Below are 25744 nucleotides of genomic sequence, written 5' to 3' on the forward strand. Positions count from 1 at the left end.
TGATCAAAGAATTCCATATGGTTCCACATGGTATCTGGATAGGGAGATCATTCTTCAGAAATATTCTTTGGTAAACACCACAATAAACGGAATGACTTCCTATAATGGAAACCAAAGAGGGATCATAGTAGAGGAAACATAAAAAGAATAATATATGCACTGGTCATGTACTGTAACAAGATAACCAAACTTAGTAGTAAACTAGTAGTTCCATTACCTTCTCATGAGCTTGACCATCATGAAAAAATGAATGTAAGGCCTTCCTGGGTGACCACCCCAAATGGAAATGAATCCACAATAGCAAGTGATTCTAAGAATGTATAAACATAAATCATAAGTATCAAACAAAATACCTGAACAGAATAAATGTAAGGGTAAAAAAAAATGTATTACCATAAGCAGGATCAAGGAGACTCCACCCCACTTGAAATGAGATCAGGTCTTTGTGTTTCTAATCATGAATATGGGGGTGGAAAGCCAGGTGGTCTGCTATATATATATATATATATATATATATATATATATATATATATATATATATATTAGTCCAAGCTGATTATAGCAGGCAGTATATACCTGAATGTATGTACCCAAATCAGGGTTTCCAAAAATTGCTCTTACTGAGAGATAATGTGGTTCCTTTTGGATATATATGAGACTAATATCACATACCACAGCACGTATGTAGCGTAATATATACGGATTCCTCCAATAGGAGTTCAAAAATTCCCCCAAAAGATGGGCTTATGGGCACATGGTTCCCAATATGCGGAGTATGCTCCCCGTATACAAATAGCAATGAAGACTATCTAAGCCAAACAAGCTAATAACTTGCCACCGGTGGAAGTGAGCTGTGACTCTAAGTCGCCATGTGCGGGCTGCTTAGGATGATAGCCTCATCGTGATCTTAATGCCTCATGCCTTTCCAATATGGAGCTGAAGCAAACTGCTTCTTCCCTTCTCGTGGGCACCGCACCCTATGAAGACGCCGAGCGTAATGATGTCATCACGTTGACGCATTTCGTCCGCCAATCACCGCAAACTTCGTCAGAACTGGGAGGGGACTTCTCTTCCATTGCCTTATATAGTGCCCCGATTGCATACAAAGTTGTTTATGTCGCCCTCTTGTGCTGAAAAACTATCACTACATTAAAATCCAAAATCACATAGAAAAACATATACTAAATAGTGACATTACGAGAAAAGCCTTATTCAAAGGAAAAAATCACCTTAGGAAAGAGGAATATAATTCTTTAGACTCAGATGGCAATGTGGGCATATCCTCACCAAGGAGATTTCATTCTTTTATTTAATTCAAAAAGACTTTAAAATTAAGTTCTGTATTTAGTCCATGTGGGACTAACGTACCAAGAGTATATATCCAAAATTTTTCTTTTTGGAGGAGAACTTTGTCAAAGTCGCCCCGTCTAGCTGAGATATTTAACAGGAAGATTCGATGACCTTATTAAAGATCTGGTCACTGAACTTAGATCATATGTAAGGGATACTGGAGATGTATTGGCAAAAATTGGAAATTTTAAGGTACCAGAGGGAGCACTTTTAGTGGGTATAGACGTTGAATCATTATATACCTCAATCCCACATGCTTGGGGTTTGAGAGCTATAGCATTTTTTTCTGGAGGTACATTTCCCAGAAATGGAGGCTCAGAATGAATTCATCCTGGACCTCTTGGAATTTATGCTGACCCATAATTGCTTTCAATTTCTGGGGGCCTTTTACCAACAAATATGTGGTACTTCCATGGGAGCACCTTGGGCTCCGGCCTATGCATGTCTTCATCTGGGCCTGTGGGAAGAAGATTTGGTATATCCATCCATTCCCTTTAATCAACATGTGGTGAAATGGCTGAGATACATTGAGGACGTCCTGATGGGATGGGAATATGGGACAACTGGAATGCTTTCTTGGATTTTTGAATGAAAATGATAGGAATATTAGACTAACATATACTACCGACAGTGAAGTAATCTCATTCCTGGATCTCTCAATCTCAATGTATGAGAATAGACTAATTACTAAAACATTTAGAAAAGAAACAGCAGCAAATACACTTTTACATGCTACCAGTTACCACCCGGAAAGTTTAAAACAGGGTATACCCATTGGCCAATTTCAGAGAATTAAAAGGAACTGTACTGATGACGCCCAATATAGAGCTGAATCTATTCAACTTTATAAAAGGTTTAGGGAAAGGGGGTATTCACACAGAACTTTGAGAAGGGCCAAACGAAGAGCCTCTTATAAAACAAGAGATGAATTAATAAACCTAAACTCAAAGCTGGGGATAAATCTTCAAATCAACCAGTAAGGTTTATAACTAAATTTGGACAACAATGGGAGGAAGTTAAGAGGGTTCTGGATTCACACTGGCATTTATTAACTCAAAACCTAGGAATAGCACAGATTGTAGGTAAAAGTCCACATATGGTAGCAAAAAGAGCCCAGAATCTGAATGATATTTTAGTACAGTCAGAATTTCAAAGAGTCCCCCAAACAAACTGGTTAACTAGGCAAACTCGTATAACTGGCATGTTTCCGTGTGGCCACTGCCAAATCTGTCCATATGTACATAAGACCAATCAGTTTTTAATTACAGATGAATCCCAGGTATTTCAAATAAGAAACTTTATCAACTGTTCTAGTAATAAAGTAATCTATATGATAGAATGTCCATGTAAAAAGAAGTATATAGGGAAAACCAAAAGAACCGTTAGAACTAGGATTGGTGAACATTTGAGAGATATTAAAAATGAGAACAAGAATAGGAATGAAAGAGAGAAGGAAAACCCGCTAGCCCAACATTTTAAGGAGGTACATGGGGGGAAGGATTGATGGTTTGAAAGTTAAGGGAATCTTCCTGTTAAATATCTCAGCTAGACGGGGCGACTTTGACAAAGTTCTCCTCCAAAAAGAAACATTTTGGATATATACTCTTGGTACGTTAGTCCCACATGGACTAAATACAGAACTTAATTTTAAAGTCTTTTTGAATTAAATAAAAGAATGAAATCTCCTTGGTGAGGATATGCCCACAGTGCCATGTGAGTCTAAAGAATTATATTCCTCTTTCCTAAGGTGATTTTTTCCTTTGAATAAGGCTTTTCTCGTAATGTCATTATTTAGTATATGTTTTTTATGTGATTTTGGATTTTAATGTAATGATAGTTTTTCAACACAAGTGGGCGACAAACAACTTTGTATGCAATCAGGGCACTATATAAGGCAATGGAAGAGAAGTCCCCTCCCAGTTCTGACGAAGTCTGCGGTGATTGGCGGACGAAACGCGTCAACGTGATGACATCATTACGCTCGGCGTCTTCATAGGGTGCGGTGCCCACGAGGAGGGAAGAAGCAGTTTGCTTCAGCTCCATATTGGAAAGGCATGAGGCATTAAGATCACGATGAGGCTATCATCCTAAGCAGCCCACACATGGCGACTTAGAGTCACAGCTCACTTCCACCGGTGGCAAGTTATTAGCTTGTTTGGCTTAGATAGTCTTCATTGCTATTTGTATACGGGGAGCATACTCCGCATATTGGGAACCATGTGCCCATAAGCCCCTCTTTTGGGGGAATTTTTTAACTCCTATTGGAGGTATACGTATATATTACGCTACATACGTGCTGTGGTATGTGATATTAGTCTCATATATATCCAAAAGGAACCGCATTATCTCTCAGTAAGAGCCAATTTTGGAAACCCTGATTTGGGTACATACATTCAGGTATATACTGCCTGCTATAATCAGCTTGGGGACACACACACACACACACACACACACACACACACACACACACACACACACACACACACACACACACACACACACACACACACACACACACACACACACACACACACACACACACACACACACGGCTTTCCACCCCCATATTCATGATTAGAAACACAAAAACCTGATCTCATTTCAAGTGAGGTGGAGTCTCCTTGATCCTGCTTATGGTAATACATTTTTTTACCCTTACATTAATTCTATTCAGGTATTTTGTTTGATACTTATGATTTATGTTTATACATTCTTAGAATCACTTGCTATTGTGAATTCATTTCCATTTGGGGTGGTCACCCAGGAAGGCCTTAGATTCATTTTTTCATGATGGTCAAGCTCATGAGAAGGTAATGGACCTACTAGTTTACTACCAAGTTTGGTTATCTTGTTACAGTACATGACCAGTGCATATATTATTCTTTTTATGTTTCCTCTACTATGATCCCTCTTTGGTTTCCATTATAGGAAGTCATTCCGTTTATTGTGATGTTTACCAAAGAATATTTCTGAAGAATGATCTCCCTATCCAGATACCATGTGGAGCCATATGGAATTCTTTGATCATGTAGTTAGGAAACTTCATTGCCTTATGTGGATTCCTGCTTGCCGATAAATAACCAGATTTGAAGACGTCGAATGTTTATTTTGCAATTTTATTATGATTTGTTCACCGTGTCCATGTCCAACCTCTTCATGATCCATGTGATCAAATAAAATATTTTTGTAGCTATTAGTTAATACAGTTATATTACTCCAGATGGATTTTCAATTAACCACTTTTTGTGGGCAGTGCTGCACTTGTCTTACTGCCATTTTTTCTGCAAAAGTAGTGCGTTTGCCTGAATTGGTTCGCATGGGTATGAACACCCATGAGATCCAATTCTAGTGCGGCAGAAAAAAAAAAAAGGGTGGCTGCACCTTTTTCGTGCAGATGCGGTGTGATTTGAGCCATACAAAATGAATGGTTTCAAATAGCACCGCAAAAAATTGCATGTGAATTGCACAGGAATGTGGTGGGATCCCTGTGCGAATCACATGCGGTTCCACGGTGTGAACCACGGCTAAACTACACATATGAATCCATTTGTACAAACCTTTAATGAGAAATGAAACAGAAAACTTACAGGCTTGGTCTGCATAGGTACGGAGTGGCACAGCACAGATTCTTTTCAGTCCAGGGGTGAGATGACTGATTTGAGCCTTCTAAATATTAAAAGAAAAAGTAAAATGCTTTCATTGCACATAACCTTACATTTAAATAAATAAAAAATGTTTTATTAGACAATTAAAGCAATTATTTTATTCATATCCAACTATATATATTATGAAACAGCAGCAATATTTTCCCATTACACTTTCAGGCTTAGGCCCGCTTTCCTTTAAATCATGGGATTTATTCAATGCAAATATGTATCCCACACTGTTGGCAATGTGTAACAAAGTAATTCTATTCTACACTGAACGATATGTCACCTTAAAGTACATTATAACTAAAGGCAAAACTTTTTTTTTTTTTACTTTTGGATAGACTGGAGATGGATTAGAACATCTATTAGGTTGTTATTGCAGTCTGTGTCCCCGTTAGGGAGATTCACCCTCTCGATTTGTCTTAATCACCATTATCATTGAAAGTAAAAGAAATTCCCAGATTTTGGGTTGTCCCCAGAAAAGAAACCTTCCAATGGGGACACTGGTTCTGGTAATTTAGGCATCCAAGAAATTCCCTTAATTTGCAGGGATTTCCTCTCACTTTCTATTTGTCTATGGGACAGGAAGTGAAATCTCCCTGATGGGACACAGATGGCAAAACATTCTGGGAGGGGTTATAAGCCTCCCTTACTCTATCCAAAATGAAAAAAAAAAAAAAAATTGCGTACAGTTCTACTTGCCTACCGGGCACAAATACCTCCTTTGTGCCCAGGCCAATTTTCAGCGCTGTCGAACGTTGAATGACAATTGCGCGATCATGCAACATTGCACCCATATGAAATTTTTAGCATTTTTTTTATTCACACAAATAGAACTTTTTTGGTAATATTTAATCGCCATTGAGTGTTTTATTTTTTGCACAAAAAAATAAAAAGATTTTCTTTGTTTCTATTATAAAATTTTGCAAACAGGTAATTTTTCTCCTTCACCGATGTGCATTGACAAGGCTGCACTGATAGGCAGCACTAATGGGCACTGATGAGGTGGCATGGATAGGCAGCACTGATGGGCACTGACAGGCTGCACTGATGAGGTGGCACTGGTGGGCATTGTTGAGGAGGCACTGATGATGCTGCACTGATAGGCGGCCCTGCTGGGCAATGATGGTAGGCACCTGTGGGTGGCACTGCAGGGCATTGATCATCAGTGCCGATCTCCTCTGTGACAGCTGCTGGTTATCAGCAGTACTTTCCTGAAAGTGCTGCTGATACAGCAGCAACTGTATTTACTCTGTGATCTGCTGTGTCATTGGACAAAGCTGATCAAGTGGTAAAGGCCGCTGTGATTGGCCTTTTACTTCATCACGTGATCAGCTGTATCTGTAGGGCACAGCGATCAGGGAGATTGCCGGGGGTCCGCAGGAGGGTGCGTTCTAGGAGGATGTCATATGACACCCTCCCAGAACTGGGTAACCGTGCTGTAGCTGTCATTCGGTCATAGCACGGTTACCAGTTAAAGATGATCTTCACCTAGAACGAAAAAAAAAAATACTGAAGTTGCTGACTTTTAATAAAAGGACACAGTCCAGGGATCCAGCGCACTATCCTCACCCAGGCCAGTTCTTCACTTCGTCTTCGGGTCCCTGGTGCCAGCATGTTTACTGTGGGAAGCCAGATGTGACTCCTTGTGGCTGAGTGACAATAACAATATCACACTTACACTTAGTCTTTGGTCACACCGAATCCGACTTTGAAATCATGCGAATTCAAGTGAACTCATACAATTTTAAAAAGTCGGATGTCAGTCCGACTTCAGGTGCAACTTGGAAGACATCTGTGTGACTTCATGCACAGATGTCTATGCCAGTCACACCTGAACTTGGAAAAAGTAGTACATGAAGTACTTTCAAAATCAGTGCAACTCCAAAGGAGTCAATCACACCGATATGACCACTTTCAATGCGGACAATAGGGTGAGACTATCAAATTGCATGACAAGTTACACTTGTGTGACCGGGGACTTACGCAATGTCTGTACGCCTACACACCTTTACTCGTCTGTACTCCTCCGTACGCCTGCACACCTTTACTCGTCTGTACTCCTCCGTACGCCTGCACACCTTTCCTCGTCTCTACTACTCCGTACGCCTGCACACCTTTGCTCGTCTGTACTCCTCCGTACGCCTGCACACCTTTCCTCGTCTACTACTCCGTACGCCTGCACACCTTTGCTCGTCTGTACTCCTCCGTACGCCTGCACACCTTTGCTCGTCTGTACTCCTCCGTACGCCTGCACACCTTTACTCGTCTGTACTCCTCCGTACGCCTGCACACCTTTCCTCGTCTCTACTACTCCGTACGCCTGCACACCTTTGCTCGTCTCTACTCCTCCGTACGCCTGCACACCTTTGCTCGTCTCTACTCCTCCGTACGCCTGCAGACCTACGCTCGTCTGTACTCCTCCGTACGCCTGCAGACCTACGCTCGTCTGTACTCCTCCGTACGCCTGCAGACCTACGCTCGTCTGTACTCCTCCGTACGCCTGCAGACCTACGCTCGTCTGTACTCCTCCGTACGCCTGCAGACCTACGCTCGTCTGTACTCCTCCGTACGCCTGCAGACCTACGCTCGTCTGTACTCCTCCGTACGCCTGCAGACCTACGCTCGTCTGTACTCCTCCGTACGCCTGCAGACCTACGCTCGTCTGTACTCTTCCGTACGCCTGCAGACCTTTACTCGTCTACACGCCTGCAGACCTTTACTCGTCTACACGCCTGCAGACCTTTACTCGTCTACACGCCTGCAGACCTTTACTCGTCTACACGCCTGCAGACCTTTACTCGTCTACACGCCTGCAGACCTTTACTCGTCTACACGCCTGCAGACCTTTACTCGTCTACACGCCTGCAGACCTTTACTCGTCTACACGCCTGCAGACCTTTACTCGTCTACACGCCTGCAGACCTTTACTCGTCTACACGCCTGCAGACCTTTACTCGTCTACACGCCTGCAGACCTTTACTCGTCTACACGCCTGCAGACCTTTACACGTCTACCACTCATCTATATGCCTACAGACCTTTACTCATCTACATGTTTACATGCCTCTGTACTCGTCTACATGCCTGCAGACCTTTACTCGTCTACATGCCTGCAGACCTTTACTCGTCTACATGCCTGCAGACCTTTACTCGTCTACATGCCTGCAGACCTTTACTCGTCTACATGCCTGCAGACCTTTACTCGTCTACATGCCTGCAGACCTTTACTCGTCTACATGCCTGCAGACCTTTACTCGTCTACATGCCTGCAGACCTTTACTCGTCTGTACTCGTCTACATGCCTGCAGACCTTTACTCGTCTGTACTCGTCTACATGCCTGCAGACCTTTACTCGTCTGTACTCGTCTACATGCCTGCAGACCTTTACTCGTCTACATGCCTGCAGACCTTTACTCGTCTACATGCCTGCAGACCTTTACTCGTCTACATGCCTGCAGACCTTTACTCGTCTACATGCCTGCAGACCTTTACTCGTCTACATGCCTGCAGACCTTTACTCGTCTACATGCCTGCAGACCTTTACTCGTCTACATGCCTGCAGACCTTTACTCGTCTACATGCCTGCAGACCTTTACTCGTCTACATGCCTGCAGACCTTTACTCGTCTACATGCCTGCAGACCTTTACTCGTCTACATGCCTGCAGACCTTTACTCGTCTGTACTCGTCTACATGCCTGCAGACCTTTACTCGTCTGTACTCGTCTACATGCCTGCAGACCTTTACTCGTCTACATGCCTGCAGACCTTTACTCGTCTACATGCCTGCAGACCTTTACTCGTCTACATGCCTGCAGACCTTTACTCGTCTACATGCCTGCAGACCTTTACTCGTCTACATGCCTGCAGACCTTTACTCGTCTACATGCCTGCAGACCTTTACTCGTCTACATGCCTGCAGACCTTTACTAGTCTACACTCATCTATATGCCTACAGACCTTTACTCATCTACATGTTTACATGCCTCTGTACTTGTCTACATGCCTGCAGACCTTTACTCGTCTACATGCCTGCAGACCTTTACTCGTCTACATGCCTGCAGACCTTTACTCGTCTACATGCCTGCAGACCTTTACTCGTCTGTACTCGTCTACATGCCTGCAGACCTTTACTCGTCTGTACTCGTCTACATGCCTGCAGACCTTTACTCGTCTGTACTCGTCTACATGCCTGCAGACCTTTACTCGTCTGTACTCGTCTACATGCCTGCAGACCTTTACTCGTCTGTACTCGTCTACATGCCTGCAGACCTTTACTCGTCTGTACTCGTCTACATGCCTGCAGACCTTTACTCGTCTGTACTCGTCTACATGCCTGCAGACCTTTACTCGTCTGTACTCGTCTACATGCCTGCAGACCTTTACTCGTCTGTACTCGTCTACATGCCTGCAGACCTTTACTCGTCTGTACTCGTCTACATGCCTGCAGACCTTTACTCGTCTGTACTCGTCTACATGCCTGCAGACCTTTACTCGTCTGTACTCGTCTACATGCCTGCAGACCTTTACTCGTCTGTACTCGTCTACATGCCTGCAGACCTTTACTCGTCTGTACTCGTCTACATGCCTGCAGACCTTTACTCGTCTGTACTCGTCTACATGCCTGCAGACCTTTACTCGTCTGTACTCGTCTACATGCCTGCAGACCTTTACTCGTCTGTACTCGTCTACATGCCTGCAGACCTTTACTCGTCTGTACTCGTCTACATGCCTGCAGACCTTTACTCGTCTATATACCTGCAGACCTTTACTAGTCTACACTCATCTATATACCTACAGACCTTTACTAGTCTACACTCATCTATATACCTACAGACCTTTACTAGTCTACACTCATCTATATGCCTACAGACCTTTACTCGTCTATACTCATCTACATGCCTACAGACCTTTACTCGTCTATACTCATCTACATGCCTTTACTCGTCTATACGCATCTATATGCTTACACACCTATACTCCCCATTACTCAGGTCTTTAGTTTTTGGCCTCTTGCACACAGGCATTGTAAGTTCCTGAGTAAACATCAGTAAATTATGACGCCCGTGTACAAGGGGCCTTATAGTTTGTCCATCAATGGCCAATATTTCAGACTTACTGTACACTTTGGTCCACAAGTGTGTATTCTGTGAGCCATTCATATAACATAGACATGAGCTGCGGATTTGCTCACCGCCATTTTACTGCTACGTCACTGAATGTTGGTGATTTGTACAGAGCATGTATTGTGAGCGCTATAGAAGTATATGTTTTTTATTTTGTGTAGATGACCCATACAATGGTGATCAGTGGAAACGTTCCCCTTATATTGGTGATCAAAGGGAGGACCCCCGCCCCCCTACAGATAACTATAAAGATAGGAGTGGTGTCAGTGTTTACTCATCAGAGAGGTAGAAATAATTGAGGATCAGGACCCCCAACACCCCATGGATGGCCCACACTGAAAATGGTGGTCTTAGAGGGGGGAAGAGTGGTGCTCAGTGACAGTGAGACTCCCTATGACCCAGGTAAAAGGATTGATGTGATGAGATGATGGTCAGTGAAGAGGGGAGGGCTACTGTCTCCCTCCACAGGTGTCCAGGGAGGAGTGATGAAGGTCAGGGTCAGGTCCAGGCACTGCTCGGAGTTCTAGGCCCCGGATGTGTCCCAGGCTGTCATGCCGGGAGAAGTGTTTCCTTCACACTACATAGATCTCCCATGTCCACCCTTCCCCCTCTTCCTCCCCCGGTGTGCCGGGTTACCTTGCCCAAAGTACAGGACACGCGGCTCCAGCTCTGCATTTTCCTCCCGTAGTTACTGACACTCTCCTCCCAGCCCGGACTCCCCTGGATCAAGGACTTCACCGGCTGCGCAGGCGCCTGGGGGTGTGTCGGCTCGAAGGGGATGCCGGGACTTGTAGTGTCTGCCCGTCTCTAGTCACGTGTGGTAAAGGAGTGGATGGACCCCACAGTGTAGGCGAGGTCTAACCTGAGGGAAGCGAATGCTGACTAGCTGGCTGTGTCTGTCCTCAGTGGCGTGGAATCCCAGCTATGCTGCACACAAGTGTCCGCGGTCCTCCTCTCTATTCCTCTTCCAGGTCAAAGCCTTGGAGGGCATTGAAGTCAATGTGGAAGCAGCATGGCAGCCAGGAGCCCATGCCTGGGATTTCAATGGAAGCCTGCAGCCTCCTGGGTGGCTGACACTTCCTGATATAGGTGTACGTTTATTAACCATTGCCTATTGGGCACTTATTATTTATTTTTATTTCAGGTACTTGTATATCGTCAATTTATGCAGCACTTTACATATATATTGTACATTCACATCAGTCTTCTACGCCCTTCCTGCCCAGGCTAATTTTCACCTTTCAGCGATGTCGCACTTTGACAATTGCACGGTCATGCAACACTGTACCCATATGAAAATGTTATCATTTTTTTCCACACAAATAGAGCTTTCCTTTGGTGGTATTTAATCGCAGCTGGGTGTTTTTTATTTTTCGCACTTTAAACGAAAAAAAAAGCAATTGGATAGAAAAAAGTTTTTCTGTTTCTATTATGAAGTTCTGCAAACAGGTAATTTTTGTCTTTCAAATATGTGCATTGATAAGGCTGCACAGATAGGCAACACAGACAGGCTGCACTGATAGGTAGCACTGATGGGAAATGATGAGGTGGTATGAATAGGCAACACTGATGGGAAATGATGAGGTGGTATGGATAGGCAACACTGATGGGAAATGATGAGGTGGTATGAATAGGCAACACTGATGGGAGATGATGAGGTGGTATGGATAGGCAACACTGATGGGAGATGATGAGGTGGCATGGATAGGCAACACTGATGGGAAATGATGAGGCGGCATGGATAGGCAACACCGATGGGAGATGATGAGGCGGCATGGATAGGCAACACCGATGGGAAATGATGAGGCGGCCTGGATAGGCAACAATGATGTGAAATGATGAGGCGGCATGGATAGGCAACAATGATTGAAATGATGAGGCGGTATGGATAGGTAACAATGATGGGAAATGATGAGGTGGCATGGAGAGGCAGTACTGACAGGCTGCACTGATGAGGTGGCACTGGTGGGCATTGATGAGGCACTGATGATGCTGCACTGATATGCAGCACTGATGAGCGGCACTGATGGGCACAACTGATGGGCACTTTTGGGTGGCACCACTGGGCACTGATCATCAGTTTAGATGTCCTCTGTGACATTTGCCGGTTATCAGCAGTACTGCCGAAAACTGGCAGCTGTATTACTCGGTGATCTGCTTTGTCATTGGGTACAGCTGATCACATGGTAAAAGGCCGCTGTGATTGGCCTTTTACTTCATCATGTGATCAGCTGTGGGCGCATTCTGAGAGGATGCCATCCCAGAACTGGACAACCGTGATGTAGCTGTCATTAGCTATAGCGTGGTTGTTAGGTGGTTAAACAAAGATAATTGATCTCATTACAGTCCTCAGAAAAATCATCTCTTCTGCCCTCCTGATTATAACACAAAACATTTCTTCTCAGAGGGAGAACAGAGAAGATTTTGTTTTCTGAGTGGCTGAGATCTGTGTAGAAGAGGACGGCCACCTCCGATCTAGTGAGATATTGGGAGATTACAGAGCCACCGAGTTTAAAATGTCCAGCCAACGTTAACGTGTTACTAAACCCACAACAGTAAAATCAGTCTGTATATGCAGTAAAGCATGCTTGTTATACTCACTGTGGAACCTAAGGGGTTAATCCTCTGCATTGTGTAAAAAGGTTTGATCCTGTCTTCTCTCATCCTCCCCTTCTTCCAGTGTGACCGTCTTTTTTCTCGATAAGACATATCGTGTGGAGTCACTCTGGACATGCTCAGTTGTGGTGTATATTGCTAGAGAGGTTTTTTTTTCTTGGGAGAGTGCATGTGATCAGCACAGGGCCAGTCAGCACTGTCCAAACAGAAGTCAGGGGTCTTGCATCTTCCTAGAGCAGAATGAAAACTCCTTCTGCAAGCTTTAACCAGTGCTTGGCTGCACACTGATAGAAGTCACATGACTGCTCTAACTGCTGATAAGAAAAGTTATTTAGTAGTTTGTATTTACTAAAATAATTGCATTTCCATGTTCTATGTATTGTGGGAGACCAGATATAGTGAATGCAGGGTCCTGGGTGTAGTGACATTATAAGAAGACCATGTAATTACAAGAAAATAATAAGCACTGATGCTTTTATTTTATTTTTTTTAACCACATCACCTCTCATAAACAGGTCCATAGCAGAAATGTAAAAATTGCTCTGGTCCACAGAGAATAAACAGGTCCATAGCAGAAATGTAAAAATTGCTCTGGTCCACAGAGAATAAACAGGTTTATTCTGTTTATTCTCTGTGGACCAGAGCAATTTTTACATTTCTGCTATGGACCTGTTTATTCGGCATAACTTTGTCATTACTCAAAGCGGAGGTCCAGTCAAAATCTACTAAAATAAATGTCAGCAGCTACAAAAACTGTAGCTGATGACTTTTAAAAAACAGCCACTCACCTGTCCCTCATTTCAGCGGTGTCCCCACCACAACAGATCTCACCGGTCATCCTTGCTCCCCAGCATCTTAAGTGTAGGCACTTGGCTGTGACAACCTGTGGGTTCACAGCGGGGCGCCCACTGCATATGCGTGAGTAGCACTGCACCTTGTGAATGATCCTGTAGTTTTCTGGGACCTGACGCATGCCCCAGAAGACTATGGGGAGGGAGGGGGTGAGGACAACTTACGATTATCTCGGTGATCACAACGGAATTGGGAGCGGGTACCTGTTCAATTTGGGCACCCCCCCCACACCCTTCCAAGAGGTGCCAATCCTTAATGGGGAATGGGGGATGAAGCCTTAAAGCAGAACTTCCCCTTTTGAGTGGAGCTCCGCTTTAAGTGTAGGCACTTGCAAATTGCCACAGCCAGGTGCCCACTGCATATGCACGAGTAGCACTGCACCTTGTGAATCATGTGTCCCAGAAGACTATGGGGAGGGAGAGAGGACAACCTCCACTTCTGATCTTCTAGGCTAAGGGTCTCCATACTTTCTGAACAAAGGGCCAGTTTACTGTCCTTCAGACTTTAGAGGGACCGGACTGTAGCCATTGGGAGTAGAAAATATCCTGGCATCACTAAGAGTATACAATGCCCATGTTTGGTGTCAGTGGGAGGAATCATGCCCCATTGTAGATGTCATTGGGAGGAATTGTGCCCCATTATTGGTGTCATTGGGCCCCACTGCTGGTGTCATAGGCAGGAACTGTGCCTCATCATTGGTATCATTGGGAGAAATCATGACCCATCATTGGTATCATTGGGGGAGGGGGGGGTGTTAGTTTAAATGTAGTGTTACTGCACATACAAAGTGTGCATTTTATTCTGTAATTTGTCCTATTTTAAAATGACACTAAAATTATGATTCTGGTACAAAGTTATTTACAAATGAAATAAAGTGTTTTTTTTTCTGTTTTGCATTTTTTTGTTTGTTTTTTTATGTGAAATTTGTAGATATATGATAAAGGTGTCAAAAATATTAATGAACAAAACAAACAAAAACAAAAAAAAGTTTAAATATTATTAGTTAATAAAATATAAACTAAAAAAATCAGCAGGAAAAGAATAATTGAATGGAGGAGACTAAGGAGTTAATTAGGATTGGTTAGAGGAAACTAAGGGTTATTAATAAGGGATCAAACAGAGGAATATTTAATTAAAAAACAACTTTTTTCTACTTGTCAGGTTGCTTTAACTGACTTCATCTACAGAAGTGTATCCCTTTGATCTGTAGATGAGTAAACAGATACAAACTAAAACATTGTTTCTTTTGAGGAATGTTGTTGGTAAACATTTTAGTTTCTTCTCTGTGTACTTGGCAATGCCTCTGAATTATCAGAGCAGAATTGCATAGTACAGTACTGGGATAGGGGAGGTCCTGGCAGCAGGGCAAGACTGGAAGTGTTAAACACGCCCTATGTCCAATGCTGACACATTTTTGGGTGTGTATAACACCTCCAGAGTCTGAAACTGGTTATTGCAGGGTTTTTTTTACCGCACATTTTGGCACTTTCTTTAACCACCTCCCGCCCACCATATAGTCCAATGACGGGAGCAAGGTGGTTCTCTCGTTCTAATAGGATGTCATATGGCGTCCTGCCATTCTCACCGCGCAGGCGCGGCTCAGGGAGCGTGCGGCGATCGGCTGTGCTCTGTGTACCTCAGACACAGCAGATCACCGATCCACGGAAAGAGCCTAAGATGTCAACTCGGTCATGTGATCAGCTGTGTCCAATCACAGCTGATCACATGTAAACAGGGAAATGCCGGTTATCGGCATTTCTCTCCTCTCGAGCTGTCACATTGACAGCTCGTGAGGAGAGGAGAGCCGGTAATCGGCTTTCCACGGAGGGGACATGTACACTGATGATCAGTGTGGCCCCAGAAGTGCCACCTGTCAGAGTCCATCAGTGCCAGCTGAACAGTGCTACGTGCCAGTGCCCATCAGTGCCACAATGCCACATATCAGTGCCTATCACATCAATGCCACAAATCAGTGCCTATCTGAGCTGCCCTTCAGTGTCAGCCATCAGTGCCAGTCAGTGCCACCTATCAATGCCAATCAGTGCCATCTATCAGTGCTGCTAATCAGTGCCACCTATCAGTGCCAGTCAGTGCTGCCTATTAGTGCGCATCAGTACCGCCAATCAGTGCTATATATTAGTGCTATATATCAGTGCTGCCTTTCAGTGCCCATCAGTGATGCTTGTCAATGCTGCCCATCAGTGCCAGCTACCAGTGCCTCCTCATCAGTGCCACCTATCAGTGTCCATCAGTGCATCTTATCAGTGCCCATCACTACAGCCTCATTCGCGTACATCAGTGAAGGAGAAAAGTCACTTATTTACAAAATGTTATAACAAAAACTAAGAAAAAACTTTTTTAAAAAAAAATTTCAGTGGTTTTTGGTTTGTTTAAGAAAAAATAAAAAACCCAGAGGTGATTAAATACCACCAAAATAAAGCTCTATCTGTCACAAAAAAATGATAATAATTTCATATGGGTACAGTGTTGCATGACCGCGCAATTGTCATTCAAAGTGTGACAGCGCTGAGAGCTGGAAATTGGCCTGGGCAGGAAGGGGGTATAAGTGCCTTGGAGGCTAGTGGTTAAATGTGTATTTTGGTACTTTTTTTATTGTGCATTTTTTAAATGCACATTATGTCGTGGTTTTTAAAATGTACATTTTTGTGCTTTTATAAACACCTTTTGGTGCTTTAACACTTATTTTGACATAGGTTTTTTTAATATGCATTTTGGTGTGGTTTGTAAGGCACGTTTTGGCGCTTCTTTTAACACGTACTTTGATTCTTTTTAACATGCATTTTAATTTGGTTTTTATTCACATTTTGGTAACACTTACATCTGCTAGCCACTTTTGGGGTGCCATGAACAATTAAAGCGGAGCTCCACCCAAAAGGGGAAGTTCCGCTTTAAGACTTCGTTCCCCGTTATGTATTGGTACCTTTGGGGAGTGAGGGGGAGAGGGGTACCTGAATTTGACAGGTAGCTGCTCCTACTTCTGCTGTGATTGCCTAGGCGATCAGAAGCTGAAGTTGTCCTTTCCCCCTCACTCCCTGTAGTCTTCTGGTACATGTGACAGGTCCCAGAAGACTACAAGACCATTCACATAGCGCAGCGGTACTCGCACATGCGCAGTGGGGACCCAGCTGTGAAGCTGCAAGCTGTCACAGCCGTGTGCCCACATTGAAGATGCCAGGGACACAGGACAGCCAGTGAACCCAACCAGTGTGAGGACACCACAGGATTGCTTGAGGGACAGGTGAGTGTCTGTTTTTGTAGCTGCTGACTTTTATTTTTTTTTTAACTGGACCTCCACTTTAATGGCACTACAAGCATGACACACATTGTACATGCGTTTCTGAAATGCACCAAAAAATGCTGGTAAAAAATGAACAAGAATACACATTAACAAAACACCAAATTGCACATGAAAAGTTTGCTAAAATGCATTGTAAAAATCACACGAGAATGTGTGTTGAAAAAAGCAACAAAATATGCAGTAAAACTGCACCAAAATGCATATAAAAAAGGTCAAAATGAATGTTTTTGGGCATGGAGCAATGTGCAGTTTTTTAATGTGCATTTTTGAGCCTTTGCGGTGCATTTGTCAAATGAGAAAGTGTCCGGCAAAATGCATGTCTGCTAACCACATTTAGAGTGCCATTAACAATGACACCCAAAAACGCACTGCATACATTGACATGATTTTAGTGCAGTTCAGAATCTGGGCCAGAATTGCCCAATTCTGCCCGCAATTCTGCATTGCCCAGATGTGCACGTGTGCAGTATAACTATATACTGTATATATAAACATATATGGTTATTATTTATATTAGTTTTTAACCTCACTGATAGGAAGAAAGAAGCCTTTTTCCTCACATCCGAGATCACCATGGTCTCGGCTTTTCTCTCTTTCATAAATGGACACCATAGATATCAGTAGGTGGCCACCATGCCAAGGTGTCAGCCATAGAAGTGAATGAGCAGTCAGTACTAGAGATGGGAAGGCCTGGGGGAAAGAAACCTGAAAAACTGGGGAAAAAACTTTTTCTTTCTGTTTTTTTTAAAGCCGTTTTTTGTTTTGTTTGTTTTTCTGAAGAAACATTGAAGCAAAACGGAGTGTGGAATATGTTCCTTTACAATGACAAATAATATATCTTTGAAATGGTATTCAAACTATATAATATGAAGAACTTAAAGTGTTACTAAACCTACAACAGTAAAATCAGTCTGTATATGCAGTAATGCATGCTGGTTATACTCAACATGGAACTTAAGGGGTCAATCCTCTGCATTGTGTAAAAATGTTGTTTGATCCTGACTTCTCTGATTTTCCCCTTCTTCCAGTGTCCCCCTCTTATCTCCTGCTAAGACATATCATGTGGAGTCACTCTTAACATGCTCAGTTTGGTGTGTATTGCTAGAGAGGTTTTTTTTTTCTTGGAAGAGTGCATGTGATCAGCACAGGGTCAATCAGCATGGGGTCAATCAGCACTGTCCAGACAGAGGTCAGGGGTCCTGCATCCTCCTAGAGCAAAATGAAAACTCCTCCTACAAGCTTTAACATGTGCTTGGCTTCACAATGATAGAAGTCACAAAACTGCTCTAACTGCTGATGAGAAATGATATTTAGTAGTTTGTATTTACTAAAATAATTGCATTTCCATGTTCTGTGTACTGTAAGAGACCAGATATATTGAATGCAGGATCCAGGGTTTAGTAACAGATATCTGAGACTTTATGTAAAGTCATAAATCATTGCAAGTTCTGTTAGCTGAAGACAAGCAAATCCTGGAATACAATTCAAGTAACACTATATTTCTCAATGCAGTTCTCAAACAAGAGAAATCTGCATTTCTGCCACTAGGGGGCACTGGAGGGGAACAAGCTCCAGTTTAGTTTGCTTGTGGGCTCCATCCTTTACCTTCTACAGTTGGGAGATTATTGGGATACAGTAGATGACATTTTTCTGTTCTCTCAGGCCTTAATTGACAGGTGAGAGGGTAAATTTGTCTGACCAATTAGTTTGTCCTATTTAACCTTTACATTATTCTAATTAATGTTCTCTACCATCACAGCATAATGCAGGGTTTCTCAACCAGGGTTCCATGAAATTCTAAAGTTTCTCCAGAGGTTGCTAGGGGTTCCTTGATCACAGTCTGCCTCTCAGATGAATTCCCACTGACACCATTGATCTTTTTAGCTATCTGTAAGAGGGTAATTCTTCACAATGACCATCACACTAATGTATCATGGATGGTAGATATAGTAATCTTTAGAAGGGGTTCCCTGATACCAAAACGTATTTCAAGGGTTTCTCTGTCTAAAAAAAAGGTTGAGAAAGGCTGGTAAAATGTTTGCCTATAGTTTGCTCAGTAAATTGATTTATTTCTTTTCCTCAGTAAAATGTGAGACCAACATTTAGAGTTTGGAAACATTTCCACAATGCAATTTCTGCTGAGAACAAAGCTGAAATTTGCAAATATTGTGAGAAGAAATATTCTTTTCCAAATGCTGCAAGGATGACAGAACACATCCTTTCATGCCAGAGGTGCCCTAAAGAAATTAAAATACTTTATGAAATAAGGACCAGAATGAAAGTTCAAGTAGCTTTTCCCTCCAGAGTTCTCATTCCAGAAACACTTTCTGCTGCTTCTGGATCATCACAAAGTGTTTCTTCACTAGCAGCATCTTCAGGTAAGGAAGTATTACAAACCACGGCCTCCCAAAAATACGCAATCCCCTCATTTATACAGAAAATGACACTTGAAAATCAGGAGATCATTGATCAAGCTCTTCATAGAGCAATATATGCTTCTGGATCAGCACTGGGAAAAAATGAAAATGGCAGCAAGATTTTAAAATATTTTGAAGGAAAGAGGGGTGGTCACCTGTTCTCATGTAGAGTTGAAATGTTCTTAACGCATACACTTGGCACAGTGCAGTCAGGCAAGTACCGTTCTCCTGGCAACTGCCAAACCCAGACACGTCCATCGGATTGCCAGACAGAGAAGCGCGATTCGTCACTGCAGAGAACACGTCTCCACTGCTTTAGAGTCCAGTGGCGGCGTGCTTTACACCACTGCATCTGATGCTTTGCATTGCACTTGGTGATGTACCACTACATCCCCCACAGCTATCTCCTCCTGTACCACTTTCCCCTCCCTCCTAGATTGTAAGCTCGAAAGAGCAGGGCCCTCGAACACCTTGTGTATCGCATTGTATTGTGTTGTATTGTTACTGTACTGTTTGTTACTTGTTCGGTCCCCTTTGTAATGTACAGCGCTGAGCGAACTGTTGGCGTTTTATAAATACTGTATAATAATAATAATAATGTAAGGCTTGAATGCAGTTGCTCAGCCATGGAAACACATTCCATAAAGCTCTCTGTGCACTGTTGTTGTGCTAATCTGAAGGCTACACGATGTTTGGAGGTCTTTAGCTATTGACTCTGCAGACAGATGGCGACTGCTGTTCACTGTGTGCTTCAGTATGCACTGACCCCACTCTGTCATTTTACGTGGCCTACCACTTTGTGGCTGAGTTGCTGTTCCCAGTTGCTTCCACTGTGTTATAATACCACTAACAGTTGAATGTGGAATATTTAGTAGCAAGGAAATTTCACGGATGGACTTACTGCACAGGTAGCAATCTATCACGGTACCACTCTTGAATTCACTGAGCTCCTGAGAGTAACCCATTCTTTCACAAATGTTTGTAGAAGCAGTCTGCATGCCTAGGTGCTTGACTTTATACACCTGTGGCCATGGAGGTGATGGGAACACCTGAATCCAATGATTCGGAGGGGTGTCCCAATACTTTTGACAATATAGTGTATCTTGAATCTCCTCCCTAACTCTATACACATGGTTTTATATATTATTATAATAAAGGATATATAGCACCAACAGTTTTCACAGCGCTTTACAATATGAGGGCAGACAGTACAAGTACAATACAGATCAATACAGGAGGAATCAGAGGACCCTGCTTGTTAAAACTTATGATCTAAAAGAGAGGGTCAAGTGATTCAAATGGTAATAACTGTGGGGGATGAGTTGATGGAGAAAGTGGAAATACAGTTGTTAGATGGAGACAGGATAGGCTTCTCTGGAGAGAAGGGTTTTCAGGGATCACCTAAAAGTGGGCAGAGAAGGAGATAGACGGACAGATTGGGGTAGGGAGTTCCATACGATGAGAGAGGCTCAGAAAAGTCCTGGAGGCAAGCATGGGAGGAGGTGACAAGGGTGCTAGAGAGCAGGAGGTCTTGGGAGGAACAAAGAAAATGATTTGATTGGTATTTTGAGACTAGTGATGTAGCTGGGGGCCAAGTTGTGGATGGCTTTGTAAGTTGTTAGTATTTTGAATTAATTTTGTTGGGTGAGTGGAAGCCAAAGAAGGGATTTGCAGAGAGTAGTAGCAGACCCTAAACAGTTGGTAAGGTGGAGTCAGCAACATTCATGATGGACTGAAGGGGGGATAGCCTATGTAAAAGTAATCTAATGAGGAGAGAGTTGCAGTATTTGTTTCGAGAGATGACCAGAGTGAATTTAGAAGCTTTTTGGTATCATTGGTTAGGAAGGGGTGTATTTTGTAGATGTTGTGGAGGTTGAGGCGGCAGCTTTAGACAGTGACTGGATGTGGGGCCAAAAGGAGAGTTCAGAGTCCAGGATTACACCTAGCACCCTGGCATGTGGGGATGGGTTGATGGTTGTGTTATTGATCTTGATGTTACTTTTCTGGCTGCCATGCTTAGTCTGTTGCTTCTTTACTTTAAAGGATAAGTTCACCTTTTCAGGCAGAATTTCACTTTTCATAATAAATAGAAGCTTTTTTCCAATTCCATTTCTGGCCCAGCCATCCCAATGTGCTTTTCTTTCACACCTTATCCACAGGAGGTTTAAAATCTTGTCAATTTGATTGAATTTTTGAAATGACTTTCAGATTCCATCATTTCCTCTAGATCATCTCTCAGCATTCACTTCCTGTAGGCCATCTCCCAAAAGCCTTCACTTCCTTGTTGCCTCACAGAAGAGAGTTTGATAGGGTGTGATAACCACTCTGGAACATACCTTCCTCATTACAGAGCTACCTTCTACCCACTTTCTTTACAATTTCCATTAGATCATCCATCAGTTGTGAAGTACAAGGGCCTCTCTGATTTGATACAAATTGAATAGATTGTTCAGGTGTGTCCTCCTATTTCAATGTTTTGGTAAATCTAAGGGATAATGTACAGAGATTGTACATTCAGATTGCATAGTGTATGGCCATCTTTATACAAGTACATAGGAGGGAATTGATGGAGACACTCAGTTGTCAGGGTCCGTTAACATCTCCACGTAGCGAAAACTCACATTCCCACATGCGTTTGCTTGGGTGTTTAGGAGCATTTTCATTAGTCACACATAGGGCAACCTATTCAGTTAAATGGGCTGCCCCACATGCAACAATTGCCCCAGAGAAGCTCCAGAACTTTTTTTGGAGCTGAGCATGGTGCTTGTGGTGCCTTTAACATATAATGACAACAGAAACGCATGGCATAGCATGCATTTTCTGTGCAGTTTGCCATGCATCAAGAAACACACAGATGTGAATGGATCCTCATTGTTCTTGGGTAAACAAACCAATTTCACTTTCAGGCCCCATTCACATCTAGTGCAGTAGGAGCGCATGTTTTGTGGCTCATTTTCTAGTGACACACATAGGGCAGCCCATTTATTTCAATGGGCTGCGCTACACATGGCAAAATTTATTTATTTCAGGTACTTATATAGCACCATCAATTTACACAGTGCTTTACATATATATTGTACATTCACATCAGTCCCTAACCCTCAAGGGGTGTACAATCTAAGGTCCCTAGCTCACATTCATACATACAAGAGCCAATTTTAGACAGGAGCCAATTAACCTACCAGCATGTCTTTGGAGTGTGGGAGGAAACCGGAGTACCCGGAGGAAACCCACGCAGGCACAGGGAGAACGTGCAAACTCCAGGCAGGTGGTGCCGTGGTTGGGATTCGAACCAACGACCCTAGTACTTCTAGGCAGAAGTGCTAACCATTTAGCCACTGTGCTGCTTGCCAAAGCTCATGAGTTATTTTGGTGTGGTGCGAATTGCATGTTTTTACTGAGCAGTTTGCTGCATTAGTCTCCCATGTTTTCTTGCGCCAAATTTGTGTTTGCTTCTGTGTTTGGTGTGTCATTACCAATTAATGACACTGAAAGTGCAACTAGATAATTTTAGGTGTATAAATGTGGCTATACTCTACACAATCTGTTAGTACAATCTGTGTACAATCTCCTTTAGATTTACAAAAACTATATAATAGGAAGACACACCATCTATCCAATTACTCTGTATCCAATCAGGCAGGCCCTTGCAATACATCAGGGGTGTCCTGTGAGCTGCATTCATCCCCAGAGAGTTGAGCATGTGACCTGAACCTGTCTGAAAGACTGGGGAAGCCAGGCAAATGCACACATGGAGAGATGACCTGGATGCTGTGAAAAAATAGGTGATGGGAGAAGGTTGTTTGTTATAATGAGGTCAGTGCAGGATGTGTGTGTTAATGAGGTCAGCTCGTAAATTCTTTCCTGTGTCTTACTGGTTTCTCTGTCCTATATACTATATACCCTCAAATGACGAAGCTTTCTAAGAAAAACATCAAGGGCCAAGGTTAGGCCTTGTTCTCAAAATAAAAAAAGGATTTATTTTTCTGCAACAGAGGAACATTAATGGTATATTGGTACATAGGGGAGCTGGAATTAAGAAGAAAAAAGTGAACTTAGCCTTTAAAACCATTCATACATGGATTGAAATTTGGCTGGTTCAGCAATGATCGGCCAAATTTCGATCCATGTATGGCCCTGTGGTTGTACAGAAGTCAATCTATGCCTGTACAACCGCCCGCTCAGATTTTCCACGCTCGGATCAGTGCTGCAGGCTATAACCTGCAACGCTGATCAGTGTATTGTTATGGCAGGGAAGTCTCTATGCTGTCAGAATACAGTTCAGCAGGGAGGTTTCCCCATCCACATGGTTGAATGAGAAAAACTGATCCATTTATGGCCTGCCATATGCCTAGTACATATGATGAGCATATTGCACGAACAATTGTCTGGGTTTTTTTGCTTGCTATTCTCATATTGCAAATTAATAGGTTAGTAAAGTTACGAAAACTCTCATAAGACAGAATACAACTTCAAAAATTATGTAATGTATTTTATTGTATTTTAATTTATTCATTCGTTTCTGAGCATGCGTGGTCTTAGTCACTTGATTTTATCTGTACAAATACTATAATAATTACATGAAAATCGGTTGTTCTGTCATCCTAGGAGAAATGTTTTTGTGCTTGTTCCTTTGGAAGTTTTGCATGTACTGTCGTGATCGGCTTTCAATTATCAGCCGATCGCTCTGAATGTGTTTATTTTTGGTCCGATTTTCTCATCATGTGTACCAGGCATTAGTCACAAACACAGAATTAAGATTCAGCTGAAGACTTCTAACTTTACTCTGATTCCCCAGATATGCAATACTTTTTCATGGTCCGTGACTTATTGTTAAGAAACTCGAGCTGGGATCCAGTAACAACTGGAAGGACACAATTTGTAAAGAGCAATAAGATGCCCAGACTCTGGTGTATGTGCAATATGAGTGTTCACTGTGAAAAGGTGTAGAATCAAACATCTGTAAAACAAATGCTGAACAAGCAAGTGGAAATTCGCGGAGGAAAATAAAACAAACAAGCACAAGACTCATATAAACAAGCAAGTAGAAGCCCCTTTTCAGACATGGCGGGCCCATCAGCGGATCCGCATTGCTCATAGGGGGGATCTCTCCACTGATCTCTGGAGAGCGGACACAGACACAGTCCACGGTCGGATGGAAATGGACCAATTGTCCATTTCCACCTGACTGTCATCTGAACAGATCCGCCAGACAGATGGGGAACTGATTCCCATCTGTCTGTTTTTTGTGTACAGGATCGGATCGGATGCCAGAGGGTGTCAGCGGACACCTGTCCACTGACACCCGCTGGTCTATGGATGGTCCAATCAGGTGCGCCCGAAAAACTGACGGGCATACCCGATCAGACCATCGGTGTTAAAGGGACTGAACTGTATACAACTATATACAAAATGTCAATAAGGTAACAAGAGCAGGGCTAATGGTAGAATGCATAGAAATACAGAGGTGCCATTTTTTTTAATGGTGTTATTTATCAAGACATAAACATCAAATTTACACCAAATATCAATATCAGTGTATTACTACTGTACAAGAAATATAGTTAGCAACCATAATATATCTAATAACAATAACATGATTTTGCAGGATGATATGGGGGAGGGAAAGCAAAAAGGAGATGTAGGGTAGTCTGATGAAGTATTTCAGGGTATAGTTCTCAGGGTCCGTTCCTTTTTGCGGAAAATTCATAGAAATGCCAAATGAATTAATAATGGACTGTCTATAATGACTCCAAGTTCAAATGTGTCTGTACTGACCTGCCTTATCAAAGGAGATGGTTCTAGCCTTCTCTGTTTGTGAAAATAAGTTTACTCTAAGCTTTCATTCCAAAATATTTGTGGAGGGGGGGGGGTGCTGGTTCTTCAATGGAGGGGGTTGTATATGTTTGCAGCATCAATTAAGTGTGACAAAGTACGTTCTTGTAGAAAGTCATGAATCACAACGTGGCTCTAGAAGGCAAAAGGTATCTGAAAACACTAAGTGATTTGGTGGTCATTGACCCAGAACAGAAACATCAGAAGTGCTCATCTGCATACTTGATCCAGGTATATATGTCAAAGTCCTGAAGCAGGAGGCTCAAATTGACAGCCAGGCAGCTAGCAGTTTGAAAAGGTCAGAAATGGCAGCCTCCATGTTCTTCTCCTGACAGGTTTACTTTAACCACTTGCTGTCCAGGGCAATTTTTTCACACACATGTTAAAATAAGATTTGTTTGCTAGAACATTACCCTCAGGCCATCAAATGCATATTTTCAGAAAAAATTGGTTAAAATACATTTTAATGCACACAAACTCAATATACAAAGTAATAGCCATTTTTGTAGGTACAGTATAAAAGATGAGGTCATGTCAAGTAAATAGATACCAGATATGCCAAGACTCATAATTTCATGC

General features: G+C 42.7%; 1 protein-coding gene across 1 annotated transcript in view; it reads right to left on the reverse strand.

Moving 5' to 3' along the window:
- DLD (dihydrolipoamide dehydrogenase) overlaps nucleotides 1–10921 on the reverse strand; it is a 31420-nt gene extending 20499 nt beyond the window's left edge. Inside the window, exons 1-2 of the mRNA XM_089685114.1 lie at nucleotides 10763–10921; nucleotides 4938–5016 (exon numbers count right to left, since the gene is read on the reverse strand). Coding sequence (XP_089541240.1) covers nucleotides 4938–5016; nucleotides 10763–10801 — 118 coding nt within the window. The 5' untranslated portion in view covers nucleotides 10802–10921. The remainder of the gene's footprint in view (nucleotides 1–4937; nucleotides 5017–10762) is intronic.
- Nucleotides 10922–25744: the final 14823 nt, after the last annotated feature.

Source organism: Staurois parvus, unplaced genomic scaffold (genome assembly GCF_062004578.1).
Source record: "Staurois parvus isolate SC_StPar_1 unplaced genomic scaffold, SC_StPar_1.0 ptg000019l, whole genome shotgun sequence".
Taxonomy (NCBI): domain Eukaryota; kingdom Metazoa; phylum Chordata; class Amphibia; order Anura; family Ranidae; genus Staurois; species Staurois parvus.